This window comes from Barbatula barbatula, assembly GCF_947034865.1.
Source record: "Barbatula barbatula genome assembly, chromosome: 11".
Classification (NCBI taxonomy): domain Eukaryota; kingdom Metazoa; phylum Chordata; class Actinopteri; order Cypriniformes; family Nemacheilidae; genus Barbatula; species Barbatula barbatula.
Genome location: NC_136774.1, coordinates 8,458,847 through 8,477,666, shown reverse-complemented (window position 1 = coordinate 8,477,666; position 18,820 = coordinate 8,458,847). Strand labels below are relative to the sequence as shown.

At 37.2% G+C, this 18,820-nt stretch overlaps 1 protein-coding gene across 1 annotated transcript; it reads right to left on the bottom strand.

The window, feature by feature from the left end:
• Positions 1-1,651: 1,651 nt before the first annotated feature.
• LOC306900297 (uncharacterized protein) lies at positions 1,652-18,570 on the bottom strand (the record flags this gene model as incomplete). The annotated part of the gene is made up of 8 exons (XM_079467115.1): positions 1,652-1,725; positions 2,440-2,520; positions 2,713-4,615; positions 4,756-4,826; positions 4,991-5,096; positions 7,868-7,930; positions 13,218-13,410; positions 18,500-18,570. 8 exons carry the CDS (start codon positions 18,568-18,570, stop codon positions 1,652-1,654), a joined length of 2,562 nt encoding a protein of 853 aa, XP_079323241.1.
• Positions 18,571-18,820: the final 250 nt, after the last annotated feature.

The window sequence follows — 18,820 nt, the reverse complement described above, 5'->3', positions numbered from 1 at the left end:
TTGTTGAATCATTGCTAGTCTCGACTGAAGTGTTGAGCGGCTGTTTTGGCCTATTTATAATTATTAGGAAAGCAGATAAGAAGGTAGTTTATACAATTCTTGTAAGAATTAGCTTTCCCATCTTGATGTTACATTTCATTGCATAATGTCAAATTGCAAATGAACACAATGAAATAAAAAGTCTGACTCTGATTCCTTCATACAATGTCTCAGCCTAATCTAGACTGTTTTAACCGTTAATGTTATTAACTGTTTTCAACTTAGATTTTTGATCAAAAAGATTGTCTAATCAAGTATTCGTTGTGTGTTTTACCAGCTTGTTCATGTTGTTTCCTACTCCTGCAATCAATCTTTTTCCTGCTTTTCTCACTTATAGCTTAAAACAAAACAGAAACACATTCAGCAGTGTACGTATAAATCACATTAATATCAAGAAAAAGTAAGATTGATCCAGATCGCATTTCAAAATTCTAAAATCTAGATTATTTTATGTCACTGATTTGAGCTGTTACTAACATTTATATAGCCTTTAAACGAATAAGTAGATCAAAACTTCCTTCTTGACTTACCTGGAGATGGATCTTCAAAAGCAGTCTCAACATCTATGAAAGGAATAATACAATACTGTCACATATAGTAGGCACTGCTTGGTCTACATGAAATGAATCAAACCTTGTTGGACATGCTAGTTAAATGAGATAGATGCCCATACCATTTGAGGTGCCTGGAGAATCCTCAACAGGTCGCCTAACTCTCTTCAGTCCTGTGGTATGAATGATATAGTTTACAATTAAGGTTTTGGTGTCACATGGTCATTTCTATACAAGAAAAGACTAGAGTTAACACAATGATGTCTCGATCTCATCTCCTTAATCTCCCAACTAGGCTAATAGTTATCTTTATTCTAGCCTTGTTGAATCATTGCTAGTCTCGACTGAAGTGTTGAGCGGCTGTTTTGGCCTATTTATAATTATTAGGAAAGCAGATAAGAAGGTAGTTTATACAATTCTTGTAAGAATTAGCTTTCCCATCTTGATGTTACATTTCATTGCATAATGTCAAATTGCAAATGAACACAATGAAATTGATTGATTGATTGATTTTGTTTAAAATACGATACATCTTTGCATCATACATTAAAAGAAACAAAACAAAGTCAGGATAACACAATAAAGCCTTAGGGCTTATTTCCATTGAGGTCCTGAGGAAGGGGGGACATAGCAAGTGGCAACTAATCAAGTATCAATCATCACATCCATATAAATATAAAATGAAAGCGTCAAGAAAGAACTGTAAAATACTAAGATCGGCATCTGAGCCATTTTTTCAGTGCCAGCTTAAAACCCACTAAACGTCTGGTCATTTTTAGATTTCCTGGCAACCTGTTCCTCAGGCTTGTTGCTACAAACAAGTAGGACTCTTTACCTAAATTACTCTTAACTCTTGGAGGTACAAAATCAGTAGAGCTGCCTCAATAGAGTGAGAGATGTTCACAGCTACTCCCCCAAAGATAATTAATGAAATATTTGGGGACAACTCCATGTACAGTCCTATGTACCATGCACAGGTGAATCTGAGAGACTCGATCATCTACTTTCAACCACCCAATATTCTCAAAATGAGAAATATCAAACCTTGTTGGACATGCTAGTTAAATGAGATAGATGCCCATACCATTTGAGGTGCCTGGAGAATCCTCAACAGGTCGCCTAACTCTCTTCAGTCCTGTGGTATGAATGATATAGTTTACAATTAAGGTTTTGGTGTCACATGGTCATTTCTATACAAGAAAAGACTAGAGTTAACACAATGATGTCTCGATCTCATCTCCTTAATCTCCCAACTAGGCTAATAGTTATCTTCTGTTGACATTCCGTTTAAAACAATTTTTTTTATTGAGCTCATGTAATATTCAAATTTTCTTAAACACTGAATTTTGAGTTTTCATTATCTATAAGCCATAATCATCAAAACTTCAAGAAATAACGGCTTGAAATATTTGACTATGTTGAATGAACCCTGGGTTTCACTTTATGAAATGAGTGTCAAAAATATTGACCTATATATATATATATATATATATATATATATATATATATATAAAGAATTTGGTTCCAAAATGTAATAACTCAGTTTTTAAACTTTTTCAAAAGTTTGATTTATAGTAATTGAAATGCACGGTTTGTTTATTTCGACTGAAGCCTTAACTCAAAAAATACAGCTAAATAACACAATAAAAACATGTTACCATACATGAACATGAATTTTGAAAAAGTTTAAAAACAGAGTTATCTCATTTTGGAACCAAACTCTTTCTATATATATATATATATATATATATATATACATATACATATACAGCTTGTGATGCATCATATGGATAACTTGACTTTAGGTTGACTTTAATGATTTGCCAAATGTATGTTTATGCACTTTTACCAATTTCACTTTGTGTCAGTGGATCTGTCTCCCCAGCATCACTGTCATCACTTGAATTTGAGTCAGTTAAGTCTATGTTTTCTAAAAATAAAAAAAGCATAGCAAATGTTAGAAGCAAATAAAATGAACACAGAATGACAATTCTGAAATCTGATAAGGATTATTTCGGTAAAGATATACACTCTGTGTGAAACTTAGCTTAGGAACACTAAAATATACTGTAAACCATACACTAATGTAAAATCTAATTTGTAACAACTTCAATAGACTTACCTTCAATGTCAATCTCTTCTAGTGTTTTGCCTTGAAGACTTGTAAGAGAACCTTTCTCCATGGCAAGCAGAAGCTTAGATATTTTGGCCAGCTGGGTTGTAGCCTCTGGAAGTCTGTAATATTCTCTGTGGACACGAATATCATGGCCTAAGAAGTCCGCGACTTGATCCAACTCATGGTTTTTGAGGTTAAGGACCTGCGACAATGTTGCAACATGCTTGCGTAATTGTGTTGACCGAAGGAGTTCCGGATTTTGAGCACCACACTGATCTGCGTAAATCCTCAGACAGTCTTGTCCACGATACGGAGTCAAACACTTTGGTCTTGCAAAAAGAAATGCATTGTCATTCGGAACTCCACACTCTTGTCTTCTGCTGATGAGGAGTCTTAAAGCTTCCACCACATCAGGGCATAGCAGCACTGCTACCTTACGCCCTTTTTTACCCCTAATTTCCACTCGACTAAAATGGGCACAAAGTTTCTGCTCAAATTTTGTGAGCCCAACCGCGACATCTTTGTGAAGAGGAGTTGTGTCCCTCTCCAGGAAACTTTTAAGCTGCATCCTTGCAACTTCTCCTCCACGCCTTCGATTGAAGATTATAATTTTGGCAAGAGTTGATCTGCACAGTTCTCCATATACTTGTGGTGATGCGGTCGTCTTCAAGTTCCCAGAAGCTAATTCAGCGACTGTTTCAAGATGTTGATGAAGACGCTGAACATCTTCAGTAAACGGCAGGGTGGATGGTTTATTAAAATGTCCTTCGTGTAAAGTGGTTAAGGCTCCATGAGACACAAGTTCCGGCCACTTAGAATTACACAACTTTTTGAAAGTCTGGGTTGACTTAATCCTTGCATCGTCTTCAGCCATTAACGCTCTACAGTGTATGATGTCACATATCTTGTTCAAAGAGTGACCCAGCTTAAGAGCAAGGCTTGGAGTGCGATAAGTGTGTTTTGCTGCATCATACCCAGATACTGTTTTGACAGCCTGTATAACCATCCCAAAATTTGCAGGCTTAACAGCATCCTCAATCGTATGCAATGAAGATTGCTTTCGCATGATCAAAAGAAGTCTTCCAACCTCTCTGAGCTTCTGTCTAATGTAATCATATTTAGACGGATCTTGACCATGTTTATTTAAAAATGACTGTGCCAGCTGTAGGATAGAGAAATCACTTCTCACTGCAGCAGAGATGTCATCATCTTTCATTGGTGTTAGGAGTTTCCAAACATCCTGTGACATCTGCTGACAGAGAACTGAATCAGACATTGTTGCTAAAGCCAGTACCCTATTTCTTCCTGGTTGTTCCTGATCCGCTGGCTTAGAAGGACAGTTTCGTACATGTCTCCATAGATCTCTGCGTAGGAGCATTGAATGGCAATATACACAACTCACATAATCAGTTGGATTGTAATTTTTCTTCGGTTTGCGTTTGATTTTTAATTGCCCAGATCCACCAGCTAAAACACTTGCATTGTGTTCATAATTTCCCTTATTTCTTAGGTTCTCCAGTAGTTTTTTACGTTGCTTGGAATGTTTTGGCAAAGCCAAAGCCCTAGCAACTTCCGCATTTGTTTTTTCGTGAACTTTTAGGTGTCTTGTGAATTTTGATTGGGGTTTTTCACAAATGAAACAGAAATTCTTTTTTATTGAAGTTGATATGTCTGTGGACGGTACAGATTGACCTTCCCCACATTCTGTAGTATCCTCAGCCACTTCCTCAAATTCCGTAGTATCCTCAGCCCCTTTAAGTACAAATGTTTCTTGGCTGTCTATGATGGAGATTGGTTTAGCCTGTTGTTTAGCGGAATCTGAAGAGAACCTTTCAGATTCTGAATCATTTGAAATACCACTGGGAATATAGTCCTCATCAGAGTTATCACTAAATAATTCATCAGAATTCTGTAATAGAAAAAATATATATAAAGAATATATCAAATATAGACATTTCCAAAATGTTAAATATACTTTTTTTAATTATTAGTGAACTATTCTATACCATTCTTTATAATATATAATATAATTTCATAGAAAACACTTACTGATTTTTCTGAGTCGGGGTTGGGCGTTTCAGTCTGGTTGTAGCAGGATTTATGCCAGAAACATGAACAGACTAGACACAATAATAAATTTAGGTTGGTTACTGAGATTTGCTCTGAATTTAATGGTTTCTACCAAAATTTTGATTTTTTTTAGAAATGAAGAAATTAATAGATACTGGTAACACATTGGCATACAAATTGCAGTACCATTTACGAGTCAAAACATATTACTTACTCTTACACTTCACACCAATCCACTTAAAAGAAGAATAGGGCCCAGTACAGCGGGCACATTTATTCAAACTTGACACGACGGAAGAAATTATTTCATGTTTGCAAATCTGCAACAAAAATAAATATAGGTAAATTTATATAATAAAAAATTAAATACAAAATAATCTTATCATCCCATCTAAAATAGATGTTAGGAGTTTAACTGCAGGGTTGGGGGTTAAATTAATTAAATATAATAATATCAAGATAAAAATGTATGTATAAAATGTTTGTATTACCAGCGGTGAAATTAGGATTTGTTATGTGGTGGGGCTCTCTAGTGGATTTTTAAAGGGGTGAGTATACAAAGCTTTTAGATAATCAGCCTATGTGCCGGGGCTCCGAACCTGAAGACACCAGCCCAATTTAACCACTGTGTATTACTAAAGAATTGCACTTTAAGGCATGAAAGAAAAATTGTTGGAAAACTTTTCATGCATCTACAATGTGGATCTTATCAAAAACATTATGCAATATAGACCAGTAAATAGTAATGGCCCAGTCTGACTTCAACCTACACCGCACAACACGACATTAACAGTAAAAATAAGGAAACACAACACAACCCAAAGCCCAATCTGACTGTAGAAACAGAAACATGGATCTTCACCCCACCCCCCACAACACGACATCAACAGTAAATATGAGGACACACAACACAACCCAAAGCCCAATCTGACTGTAGAAACAGAAACATGGATCTTCACCCCACCCCCCACAACACGACATCAACAGTAAATATGAGGACACACAACACAACCCAAAGCCCAATCTGACTGTAGAAACAGAAACATCGATCTTCACCCCACCCCCCACAACACGACATCAACAGTAAATATGAGGACACACAACACAACCCAAAGCCCAATCTGACTGTAGTAACAGAAACATGGATCTTCACCCACCCCCCACAACACAACATCAACAGTAAATATGAGGACACACAACACAACCCAAAGCCCAATCTGACTGTAGAAACAGAAACATGGATCTTCACCCCACCCCCCACAACACAACATCAACAGTAAATATGAGGAGACACAACACAACCCAAAGCCCAATCTGACTGTAGTAACAGAAACATGGATCTTCACCCCACCCCCCACAACACGACATCAACAGTAAATATGAGGAGACACAACACAACCCAAAGCCCAATCTGACTGTAGTAACAGAAACATGGATCTTCACCCCACCCCCCACAACACGACATCAACAGTAAATATGAGGAGACACAACACAACCCAAAGCCCAATCTGACTGTAGAAACAGAAACATGGATCTTCACCCCACCCCCCACAACACGACATCAACAGTAAATATGAGGACACACAACACAACCCAAAGCCCAATCTGACTGTAGAAACAGAAACATGGATCTTCACCCCACCCCCCACAACACGACATCAACAGTAAATATGAGGAGACACAACACAACCCAAAGCCCAATCTGACTGTAGAAACAGAAACATGGATCTTCACCCCACCCCCACAACACAACATCAACAGTAAATATGAGGACACACAACACAACCCAAAGCCCAATCTGACTGTAGAAACAGAAACATGGATCTTCACCCCACCCCCCACAACACGACATCAACAGTAAATATGAGGACACACAACACAACCCAAAGCCCAATCTGACTGTAGAAACAGAAACATGGATCTTCACCCCACCCCCACAACACAACATCAACAGTAAATATGAGGACACACAACACAACCCAAAGCCCAATCTGACTGTAGTAACAGAAACATGGATCTTCACCCCACCCCCCACAACACGACATCAACAGTAAATATGAGGACACACAACACAACCCAAAGCCCAATCTGACTGTAGAAACAGAAACATGGATCTTCACCCCACCCCCACAACACAACATCAACAGTAAATATGAGGACACACAACACAACCCAAAGCCCAATCTGACTGTAGAAACAGAAACATGGATCTTCACCCCACCCCCACAACACAACATCAACAGTAAATATGAGGAGACACAACACAACCCAAAGCCCAATCTGACTGTAGAAACAGAAACATGGATCTTCACCCCACCCCCACAACACAACATCAACAGTAAATATGAGGACACACAACACAACCCAAAGCCCAATCTGACTGTAGAAACAGAAACATGGATCTTCACCCCACCCCCCACAACACAACATCAACAGTAAATATGAGGACACACAACACAACCCAAAGCCCAATCTGACTGTAGAAACAGAAACATGGATCTTCACCCCACCCCCACAACACAACATCAACAGTAAATATGAGGACACACAACACAACCCAAAGCCCAATCTGACTGTAGAAACAGAAACATGGATCTTCACCCCACCCCCCACAACACGACATCAACAGTAAATATGAGGACACACAACACAACCCAAAGCCCAATCTGACTGTAGAAACAGAAACATGGATCTTCACCCCACCCCCCACAACACGACATCAACAGTAAATATGAGGACACACAACACAACCCAAAGCCCAATCTGACTGTAGAAACAGAAACATGGATCTTCACCCCACCCCCCACAACACGACATCAACAGTAAATATGAGGAGACACAACACAACCCAAAGCCCAATCTGACTGTAGAAACAGAAACATGGATCTTCACCCACCCCCCACAACACAACATCAACAGTAAATATGAGGAGACACAACACAACCCAAAGCCCAATCTGACTGTAGAAACAGAAACATGGATCTTCACCCCACCCCCCACAACACGACATCAACAGTAAAAATGAGGACACACAACACAACCCAAATAAAACCATTAGACACAGCATTCATTTACTTCACAAAATACTTACCGTCTGTGTTTTATCCCCATCTCCACAGACGAGTGAGGCAGGTTTAACAGTCTCTGAAGTTACCTGTGTAGATTAAAAATAAAGTATTGGCACATTAACATCTCTATATGACTGACCAACAGTTTTAACAGAAACCTTTGTGAACGAACAAGTACAAATGGAATAAAACCATTAGACACAGCATTCATTTACTTCACAAAATACTTACCGTCTGTGTTTTATCCCCATCTCCACAGACGAGTGAGGCAGGTTTTACAGTCTCTGAAGTTACCTGTGTAGATTAAAAATAAAGTATTGGCACATTAACATCTCTATATGACTGACCAACAGTTTTAACAGAAACCTTTGTGAACGAACAAGTACAAATGGAATAAAACCATAAGACACAGCATTCATTCACTTCACAAAATACTTACCGTCTGTGTTTTATCCCCATCTCCACAGACGAGTGAGGCAGGTTTTACAGTCTCTGAAGTTACCTGTGTAGATTAAAAATAAAGTATTGGCACATTAACATCTCTATATGACTGACCAACAGTTTTAACAGAAACCTTTGTGAACGAACAAGTACAAATGGAATAAAACCATTAGACACAGCATTCATTTACTTCACAAAATACTTACCGTCTGTGTTTTATCCCCATCTCCACAGACGAGTGAGGCAGGTTTTACAGTCTCTGAAGTTACCTGTGTAGATTAAAAATAAAGTATTGGCACATTAACATCTCTATATGACTGACCAACAGTTTTAACAGAAACCTTTGTGAACGAACAAGTACAAATGGAATAAAACCATAAGACACAGCATTCATTCACTTCACAAAATACTTACCGTCTGTGTTTTATCCCCATCTCCACAGACGAGTGAGGCAGGTTTAACAGTCTCTGAAGTTACCTGTGTAGATTAAAAATAAAGTATTGGCACATTAACATCTCTATATGACTGTCCAGTTTTAACAGAAACCTTTGTGAACGAACAAGTACAAATGGAATAAAACCATTAGACACAGCATTCATTTACTTCACAAAATACTTACCGTCTGTGTTTTATCCCCATCTCCACAGACGAGTGAGGCAGGTTTTACAGTCTCTGAAGTTACCTGTGTAGATTAAAAATAAAGTATTGGCACATTAACATCTCTATATGACTGACCAACAGTTTTAACAGAAACCTTTGTGAACGAACAAGTACAAATGGAATAAAACCATTAGACACAGCATTCATTCACTTCACAAAATACTTACCGTCTGTGTTTTATCCCCATCTCCACAGACGAGTGAGGCAGGTTTTACAGTCTCTGAAGTTACCTGTGTAGATTAAAAATAAAGTATTGGCACATTAACATCTCTATATGACTGACCAACAGTTTTAACAGAAACCTTTGTGAACGAACAAGTACAAATGGAATAAAACCATAAGACACAGCATTCATTCACTTCACAAAATACTTACCGTCTGTGTTTTATCCCCATCTCCACAGACGAGTGAGGCAGGTTTTACAGTCTCTGAAGTTACCTGTGTAGATTAAAAATAAAGTATTGGCACATTAACATCTCTATATGACTGACCAACAGTTTTAACAGAAACCTTTGTGAACGAACAAGTACAAATGGAATAAAACCATAAGACACAGCATTCATTCACTTCACAAAATACTTACCGTCTGTGTTTTATCCCCATCTCCACAGACGAGTGAGGCAGGTTTAACAGTCTCTGAAGTTACCTGTGTAGATTAAAAATAAAGTATTGGCACATTAACATCTCTATATGACTGACCAACAGTTTTAACAGAAACCTTTGTGAACGAACAAGTACAAATGGAATAAAACCATTAGACACAGCATTCATTTACTTCACAAAATACTTACCGTCTGTGTTTTATCCCCATCTCCACAGACGAGTGAGGCAGGTTTTACAGTCTCTGAAGTTACCTGTGTAGATTAAAAATAAAGTATTGGCACATTAACATCTCTATATGACTGACCAACAGTTTTAACAGAAACCTTTGTGAACGAACAAGTACAAATGGAATAAAACCATAAGACACAGCATTCATTCACTTCACAAAATACTTACCGTCTGTGTTTTATCCCCATCTCCACAGACGAGTGAGGCAGGTTTAACAGTCTCTGAAGTTACCTGTGTAGATTAAAAATAAAGTATTGGCACATTAACATCTCTATATGACTGTCCAGTTTTAACAGAAACCTTTGTGAACGAACAAGTACAAATGGAATAAAACCATTAGACACAGCATTCATTTACTTCACAAAATACTTACCGTCTGTGTTTTATCCCCATCTCCACAGACGAGTGAGGCAGGTTTAACAGTCTCTGAAGTTACCTGTGTAGATTAAAAATAAAGTATTGGCACATTAACATCTCTATATGACTGACCAACAGTTTTAACAGAAACCTTTGTGAACGAACAAGTACAAATGGAATAAAACCATTAGACACAGCATTCATTCACTTCACAAAATACTTACCGTCTGTGTTTTATCCCCATCTCCACAGACGAGTGAGGCAGGTTTTACAGTCTCTGAAGTTACCTGTGTAGATTAAAAATAAAGTATTGGCACATTAACATCTCTATATGACTGTCCAGTTTTAACAGAAACCTTTGTGAACGAACAAGTACAAATGGAATAAAACCATTAGACACAGCATTCATTCACTTCACAAAATACTTACCGTCTGTGTTTTATCCCCATCTCCACAGACGAGTGAGGCAGGTTTAACAGTCTCTGAAGTTACCTGTGTAGATTAAAAATAAAGTATTGGCACATTAACATCTCTATATGACTGTCCAGTTTTAACAGAAACCTTTGTGAACGAACAAGTACAAATGGAATAAAACCATTAGACACAGCATTCATTCACTTCACAAAATACTTACCGTCTGTGTTTTATCCCCATCTCCACAGACGAGTGAGGCAGGTTTAACAGTCTCTGAAGTTACCTGTGTAGATTAAAAATAAAGTATTGGCACATTAACATCTCTATATGACTGTCCAGTTTTAACAGAAACCTTTGTGAACGAACAAGTACAAATGGAATAAAACCATTAGACACAGCATTCATTCACTTCACAAAATACTTACCGTCTGTGTTTTATCCCCATCTCCACAGACGAGTGAGGCAGGTTTAACAGTCTCTGAAGTTACCTGTGTAGATTAAAAATAAAGTATTGGCACATTAACATCTCTATATGACTGACCAACAGTTTTAACAGAAACCTTTGTGAACGAACAAGTACAAATGGAATAAAACCATAAGACACAGCATTCATTTAATTCACAAAATACTTACCGTCTGTGTTTTATCCCCATCTCCACAGACGAGTGAGGCAGGTTTTACAGTCTCTGAAGTTACCTGTGTAGATTAAAAATAAAGTATTGGCACATTAACATCTCTATATGACTGTCCAGTTTTAACAGAAACCTTTGTGAACGAACAAGTACAAATGGAATAAAACCATTAGACACAGCATTCATTTACTTCACAAAATACTTACCGTCTGTGTTTTATCCCCATCTCCACAGACGAGTGAGGCAGGTTTAACAGTCTCTGAAGTTACCTGTGTAGATTAAAAATAAAGTATTGGCACATTAACATCTCTATATGACTGACCAACAGTTTTAACAGAAACCTTTGTGAACGAACAAGTACAAATGGAATAAAACCATTAGACACAGCATTCATTCACTTCACAAAATACTTACCGTCTGTGTTTTATCCCCATCTCCACAGACGAGTGAGGCAGGTTTAACAGTCTCTGAAGTTACCTGTGTAGATTAAAAATAAAGTATTGGCACATTAACATCTCTATATGACTGACCAACAGTTTTAACAGAAACCTTTGTGAACGAACAAGTACAAATGGAATAAAACCATAAGACACAGCATTCATTCACTTCACAAAATACTTACCGTCTGTGTTTTATCCCCATCTCCACAGACGAGTGAGGCAGGTTTTACAGTCTCTGAAGTTACCTGTGTAGATTAAAAATAAAGTATTGGCACATTAACATCTCTATATGACTGACCAACAGTTTTAACAGAAACCTTTGTGAACGAACAAGTACAAATGGAATAAAACCATTAGACACAGCATTCATTTACTTCACAAAATACTTACCGTCTGTGTTTTATCCCCATCTCCACAGACGAGTGAGGCAGGTTTTACAGTCTCTGAAGTTACCTGTGTAGATTAAAAATAAAGTATTGGCACATTAACATCTCTATATGACTGACCAACAGTTTTAACAGAAACCTTTGTGAACGAACAAGTACAAATGGAATAAAACCATTAGACACAGCATTCATTTACTTCACAAAATACTTACCGTCTGTGTTTTATCCCCATCTCCACAGACGAGTGAGGCAGGTTTAACAGTCTCTGAAGTTACCTGTGTAGATTAAAAATAAAGTATTGGCACATTAACATCTCTATATGACTGACCAACAGTTTTAACAGAAACCTTTGTGAACGAACAAGTACAAATGGAATAAAACCATTAGACACAGCATTCATTTACTTCACAAAATACTTACCGTCTGTGTTTTATCCCCATCTCCACAGACGAGTGAGGCAGGTTTTACAGTCTCTGAAGTTACCTGTGTAGATTAAAAATAAAGTATTGGCACATTAACATCTCTATATGACTGACCAACAGTTTTAACAGAAACCTTTGTGAACGAACAAGTACAAATGGAATAAAACCATTAGACACAGCATTCATTCACTTCACAAAATACTTACCGTCTGTGTTTTATCCCCATCTCCACAGACGAGTGAGGCAGGTTTAACAGTCTCTGAAGTTACCTGTGTAGATTAAAAATAAAGTATTGGCACATTAACATCTCTATATGACTGTCCAGTTTTAACAGAAACCTTTGTGAACGAACAAGTACAAATGGAATAAAACCATTAGACACAGCATTCATTCACTTCACAAAATACTTACCGTCTGTGTTTTATCCCCATCTCCACAGACGAGTGAGGCAGGTTTAACAGTCTCTGAAGTTACCTGTGTAGATTAAAAATAAAGTATTGGCACATTAACATCTCTATATGACTGACCAACAGTTTTAACAGAAACCTTTGTGAACGAACAAGTACAAATGGAATAAAACCATTAGACACAGCATTCATTTACTTCACAAAATACTTACCGTCTGTGTTTTATCCCCATCTCCACAGACGAGTGAGGCAGGTTCAACAGTCTCTGAAGTTACCTGTGTAGTATTAGCATGTTAATTTCTCTACATAATTGAAACTTTGTTTGAATAATTAGCAAAATAAAATTTAAGAAATATGTATCTGTTAAAATTATGTGTAAATACTTGGTGTCTCCATGGCCAATCAGAATCCCCATAGTTATATCGTATTTCCTCCCCAGGACTAATGTCCTTTATAGCAAATAGACACAAATGGGGCTTTTTGTCCACGGTTATGATTTTCATTTTGCTGTTGGGGTTCAGGTGGTCATCATTAACAAGACGCCCTAAAGAGTCATCTTCTTTGGCAGCATCAACCCTGAAACAGCAAAAAGATAATGCTACTGTACCTTAGGGTGTTATAAAGCAATAACCCTGTGACGCAGTGGGTTACAGTGCATTTTATAACAGTTAAGGGTCATTAAAACTGTAGCTATTATAAAATGCACTTGTATCCCACTTTCTTCATGGGCTTAAGAAGGGATTCGAACTCGGCTCAACCAATCAGGACCAGAACTTCATAGTAACACAATAAGTACATAGAAGTCACTAGTTTCTGATTGACTTACATCTTTGTTCATTTGCAATATTTACATTAGGAATCGAATAAATCCATATACATACCATAGTTGTTTTCCATTAAAACGGAACTCAAATATAAACACTTCGAGTGAATTGTCATAAAGTTGAAGTCTTCTTTCATTTTCTTCTTTATTTATGACCTCTCCTCGATATTCAATAAGAAAATCGCCTTTGTTGAAGTGAGAAGAGGTAAACACTCCCCGACCTAACGGAGAATTAGTCTGATTAGAGAAAAGTTCCAAAAAAAGGTGTTGGAGATCCCTGACTTAAACATAGGTCTTAGTTACTTACCTTTGAATGAATTTATGTATTTTGCAACAAATCCACCCTTATCTTTACAGATTGATGCATAAAAGACGGCCTCGTCTTCTGGTTTTTTTTTAGCTCTCTTGGGCCTTATTCCTGACATTTTCTGCAAAGGTCCAGAAAAAACACAGCAAATCGTTTTTTTGTGATTTACTGTTTTCTACATAAATCCTACGTAATATATTTAACATTCTGTTGAAACAGGTCCTTTATATCTTCAATACTGAGTAATACTGAACTAAATGATTTGAAAGACATCGTTACGTATGATTATTAAGCTGAAATATCTGCAGAAACCTTAAGAAACATTCATCTATAAGAGCTATAATGTGGTCTAAGTAAAATTACAACATTTCAGTTACAGTTACAAAATCTTTTGCCTTTCTACAATGTTGCATAAAGAATTGTTACAGTTGTATGCAGATTAGATTCATCTTCATGTAACAGCTAAAGCAGTGACGCACTATTACAACATTTTGCAAAATAATGTAATCTCAAACCGACAATAACGTGATGAGTTACTTTATAGGCCAGAAGTACTTTTTTTCACCCGAAATACTCTAGCACACCACAACTGTTTAATTAGTATGTATCTTTTTCGGACTTGTAGGAATAAAGCTGACGATTTGTTGAACAGTTTATTAAAGACTAAAAATAATTATCAGACCTCCTGCTATGTTACACCGAAGCTTACTTGATTAACTGTTCATACTCTTTGATTTTACAATCGTCTTATTAACAATAGTAGTTTAAAATGTAGCGCTTATCTTCTGTCTTACCTTGTCGGCGATGATGAGTGATAAGCGTGTAGTCGTCGAGACATCCACAGCAGGAACGGCTTGGGTCACATGCACAGTGTTTTTTATTTATAACTTGGTGAATGTAGCAGATAATGGCTATTATTCTGTATCTAAAACTTTATCTTTTTCAATATCTTTCAATACTCGTTGTCAACGCGGTGATTTGACGAATCCCGAAATTATGAGGACATCTAGCGGTAAACCAATCAGAAGCCGCGATTTCATACACAGGCATTAATAATTAATGAGGTGGCGCGATACCGAGTCCGGCCTACAGGGGAGCACTTCCGATACACACGTCATACACAAATTCAGGTCAATGTGAATTATAAAGACATTTGGAGAAATTTTGGATTTAAGCTCCCCCTAGCTGTAGGATCACTTCTACATTGCCCGAATTATGAGGACACCGGCCATGTCCTCATAATACCAAATGTCCTCATAATGTGGCGTGTATTCATATGAAATGTCCTGCTAAATCACAAATACCAACACACACACACACGCACGCACACACACCTTGTACTCTTTGATGTTCTCTCTGCTCGGCGCCCCTGAGGATTGAAAAACGCACTGAATCCATGCAGACTCAGATCAGGGGAGGAGCCGAAACTTGACACAGCGCGCCGCCGTTACAAATTAGTTTTTAAAGGGGACTGAAGCGATCACAAATTAATTAATCAAATAATTTTTAGGGGGGCTGGGCAGAAGTTTAGGGGGTAAAAAAGCCCCCCTAAAAAGGGCCTAGTGACGCCCCTGGTACACTGTAAACATTTCTGCAGTAGTTATGCAGCTAGTTGCCAGAAACTTACAGATTTACATTTATCTAATTTATTGGCGACAGTTTGTTCAAAGATAAATTAACATTAAACGTCTTTATCGTTACAGAAGAAAATTTTAAAATGACAGCCTCATACAAAGCATTCTGGGAAACAGAAATCCACATAAACCATTTTCTGTGTCTTTCTCATTTTGGTGTGCTGTCATTGTTTTTTCTTTAGCGAGCCTTTTATTTCCTCGCTTGCTTTTATCACTAAAGTTCAGTGGCTTGTATATGCTATATTTGTTATTACGACAAAGATTTTTAGTTCATTTGCCAGAATTTGTATACTAAATGTGCATGTTTGTATGTTTTGTTGTTAAAATTTGAAGAAATGTTCGCAGAAAACGAAAGTACTTCTAATTTAGATTTTTGTTATGCGTGCTGTCATTGCTTTATGTCTTTATTGGTATCATAATATTATTTTTCTAATGATTATACTTCCTTCTTATAGGAAAAGTAATGGATTACTGGGATGAACATGATGAATTTACAGGCATGTGATTTCCTGTAAACCATGTATTATCTGAGAGATGAATGAAGTACATATGTGTTTAATCCATAACACGTTTCTATGATATGATGTCAATTCACTTTCATACTCAAATATGCATTTTCTAACTTTTGAAGATGTTTCTATATTTATCTTATTTCATATTGTTTTTGTTATTTTACAAGCTGTTTGTCAAGTCTTCATAAATGGGTCTCCATTGGTCTCTATCACAAGGCAAAATAACATAATGACATAATCTTGTGAAGCAGACATTTTACATTGTCTTGGTATAACCCTTTCTACTGGCTTGGTATAATAACATATTTTGAATCTGTTTCTGGTCAGATGAAGTCAGAATGAACATTAAAAAAACATCCATAAATAAAATAATCAATGCACTTCCTAAAAAAGCCTTTTTTACAGTGAGTGCACCCTGGTGACAGAAGGACATTTCTCTTTCTTCAAGCTTATCACATAATAAACCTAAACAAATGGAACTGATAAAAGGAATGACATCTGCCTTTGGGACTTCCTGATGGTTATCTTGGTTGTAAACAGTATAAATGAAATTGGATATCGAGATATTTTGTTCGTTTCAGAAAGTCAGAACGACAGCAGGGTTATGCTACATTTATTATACATTTTATGATTTCTTATGAGTGCCTAATAGTTTTAGTCTAGCAACCAAAGAAAAAAATATATATATATTAATCGTTGGACAAGTAGTGTGTGGGCATTGGTATGTGTTTCCCCTGCTCTTCTGTGATTTGACAGTGACGACACCAAAATAATATTTCAATTGTTAAAGAAATGTCTTTAAGATTCAAGAAGTAAGATTTAAAAAACACTGATAACAAACAAATAAAAGGAAACCAGAAGTACTTCTGTTTACAAAGACGTCTATACTTTCAGCCATCGGAAAAAAACACCAAGAGCTCAGTAAAGCCTTTTAAAAAGACGTCCATTGCAAACAATAAAAAAACACACTTTGATTGCCGAACTGACTTTATTTATTTTGTATTTCATGATAAAAACATGTCTATAAAACCTGATAAAGTGTAATGGCATGAGATAACAATCATTATGATGTGTTTCTATTATCAAATGTAATAAGAACTTAGTAATATTGTCTCAAACTGAAACATGCTGCACTATTTGATGGATGATGGCCGATGGATGGTTTATAGTCTCATAAAATTTCCTCACTGATAACAATTATTACACAATCATATTCACCATAACATGACCTTGTTTGCACGTGTAAAATGTTCATTCAAATAACTAAAAACTCATTCTGCAGTTGCTTGAATCTCAGTCAGAATTCATGACTACAATTTTTGCCTTCTTTTTGTATGCATGAAAAGAACGCATTATAAAAATCCCACTGTTGTCAGTCTGAAAATGTGAATTAATTTGAAAGATAATTTTCAACTACCCTGCCTCTTTTATCCATAAACCACGTGCATGTACAATAAAGAAGCAGGTTTTCTTCCACATAAATAAGAAAACTGGAGACACCTGTAACGGCACAAAAAGTTGTAATATGTAAGTCTTAAATAGGTTAGGAAAGATAAGATGCAAATAAAAAGAGACTCTTTAAAGCAATGTAGTAAAAGAGAATAAGAAATGTTATTGTCTTGAAAGTAAAGCTTTTTTATGAAGTAATACTTTGTTAGCGAGAGTATTTCATCAAATTCTTCTCAGTTCATGGGTTTCATGAAGACCACATAAAATGATAACTAAATTAATTTATTCTAACAAAACTGTTTTTATATTATTTTATAAATACATACGTTACTCAAATAGTTTTGACCCAAATACCACACTTCGACCCGTCTGGAATATCTGGTATTGCTGAAAGTAAAAGGACCCTGATGAAAAATGCTCACTTAAACGAACAAATTTCTGAACTTCTCATATATAAGTAATGTATAAGCACAATACAAAATGTCTCTACCGATAGCGTTTCTTAAAGGGGTGGTGCAACAGTGTGTCTTGCATTTTAACTTCATAACAGTATTAAACATGCTGTCTTCTCATGCTTAACACGGTCAACCAAAAAACGAGTCGGACGTATTACGTAGAATTTCTGTGCTAAATACTGTCATGATCCTGTTCTTGTCAGTAGTTTCCGAGCTCTGTGAAAGTTCAGGGTCGTAACAGTATCATGCCTTTTGTGTTTATTATGTTTTGTGTGGAGACACATGCCCTTGGTTTTGACTTTTTGCCAGGCATCCTCCGGTGTTGCGTCCTTCGATCCGCCTCCTTGTTTTTCCGTTCGTCCCATTAGTGTTTATTTCCCTTCACCTGGCCGCCACCCTCCCTATGTGATCATCCCTAGTTAGCGTTTCCCTTTATATTGTCTTAGTGCCCCTTTGTCCCTTGTCGGTTCATTGTATGTACTCACCATAGTCTGTCTTGCCTCACAGAGCCGCTCTCCCGGTCGGAGATGCAGATGCTGAAGTCCCTGGCCTTCATGGATCTCGTTAGCTAGACTGAGAATCGGGATGGCCCAAGGCCTCAGCACGCCACCGCCTCACCCGCAGTCTCCGTGGACGGCATGGACAGAGGGAGTCGTGGGACACCCAGTCCGACTCCTCCAGCCCGGAGCTAGTCGGGTCCCCCACCGCTTCTCTGCAGTCGGCCACACGTCCCTTTGGCCGTTCAAAGAAAAAGAAAGCCAAGGAGGGGGTCACTGCCTAGTCCTGTCCAGCAGCCAGTGATCCTG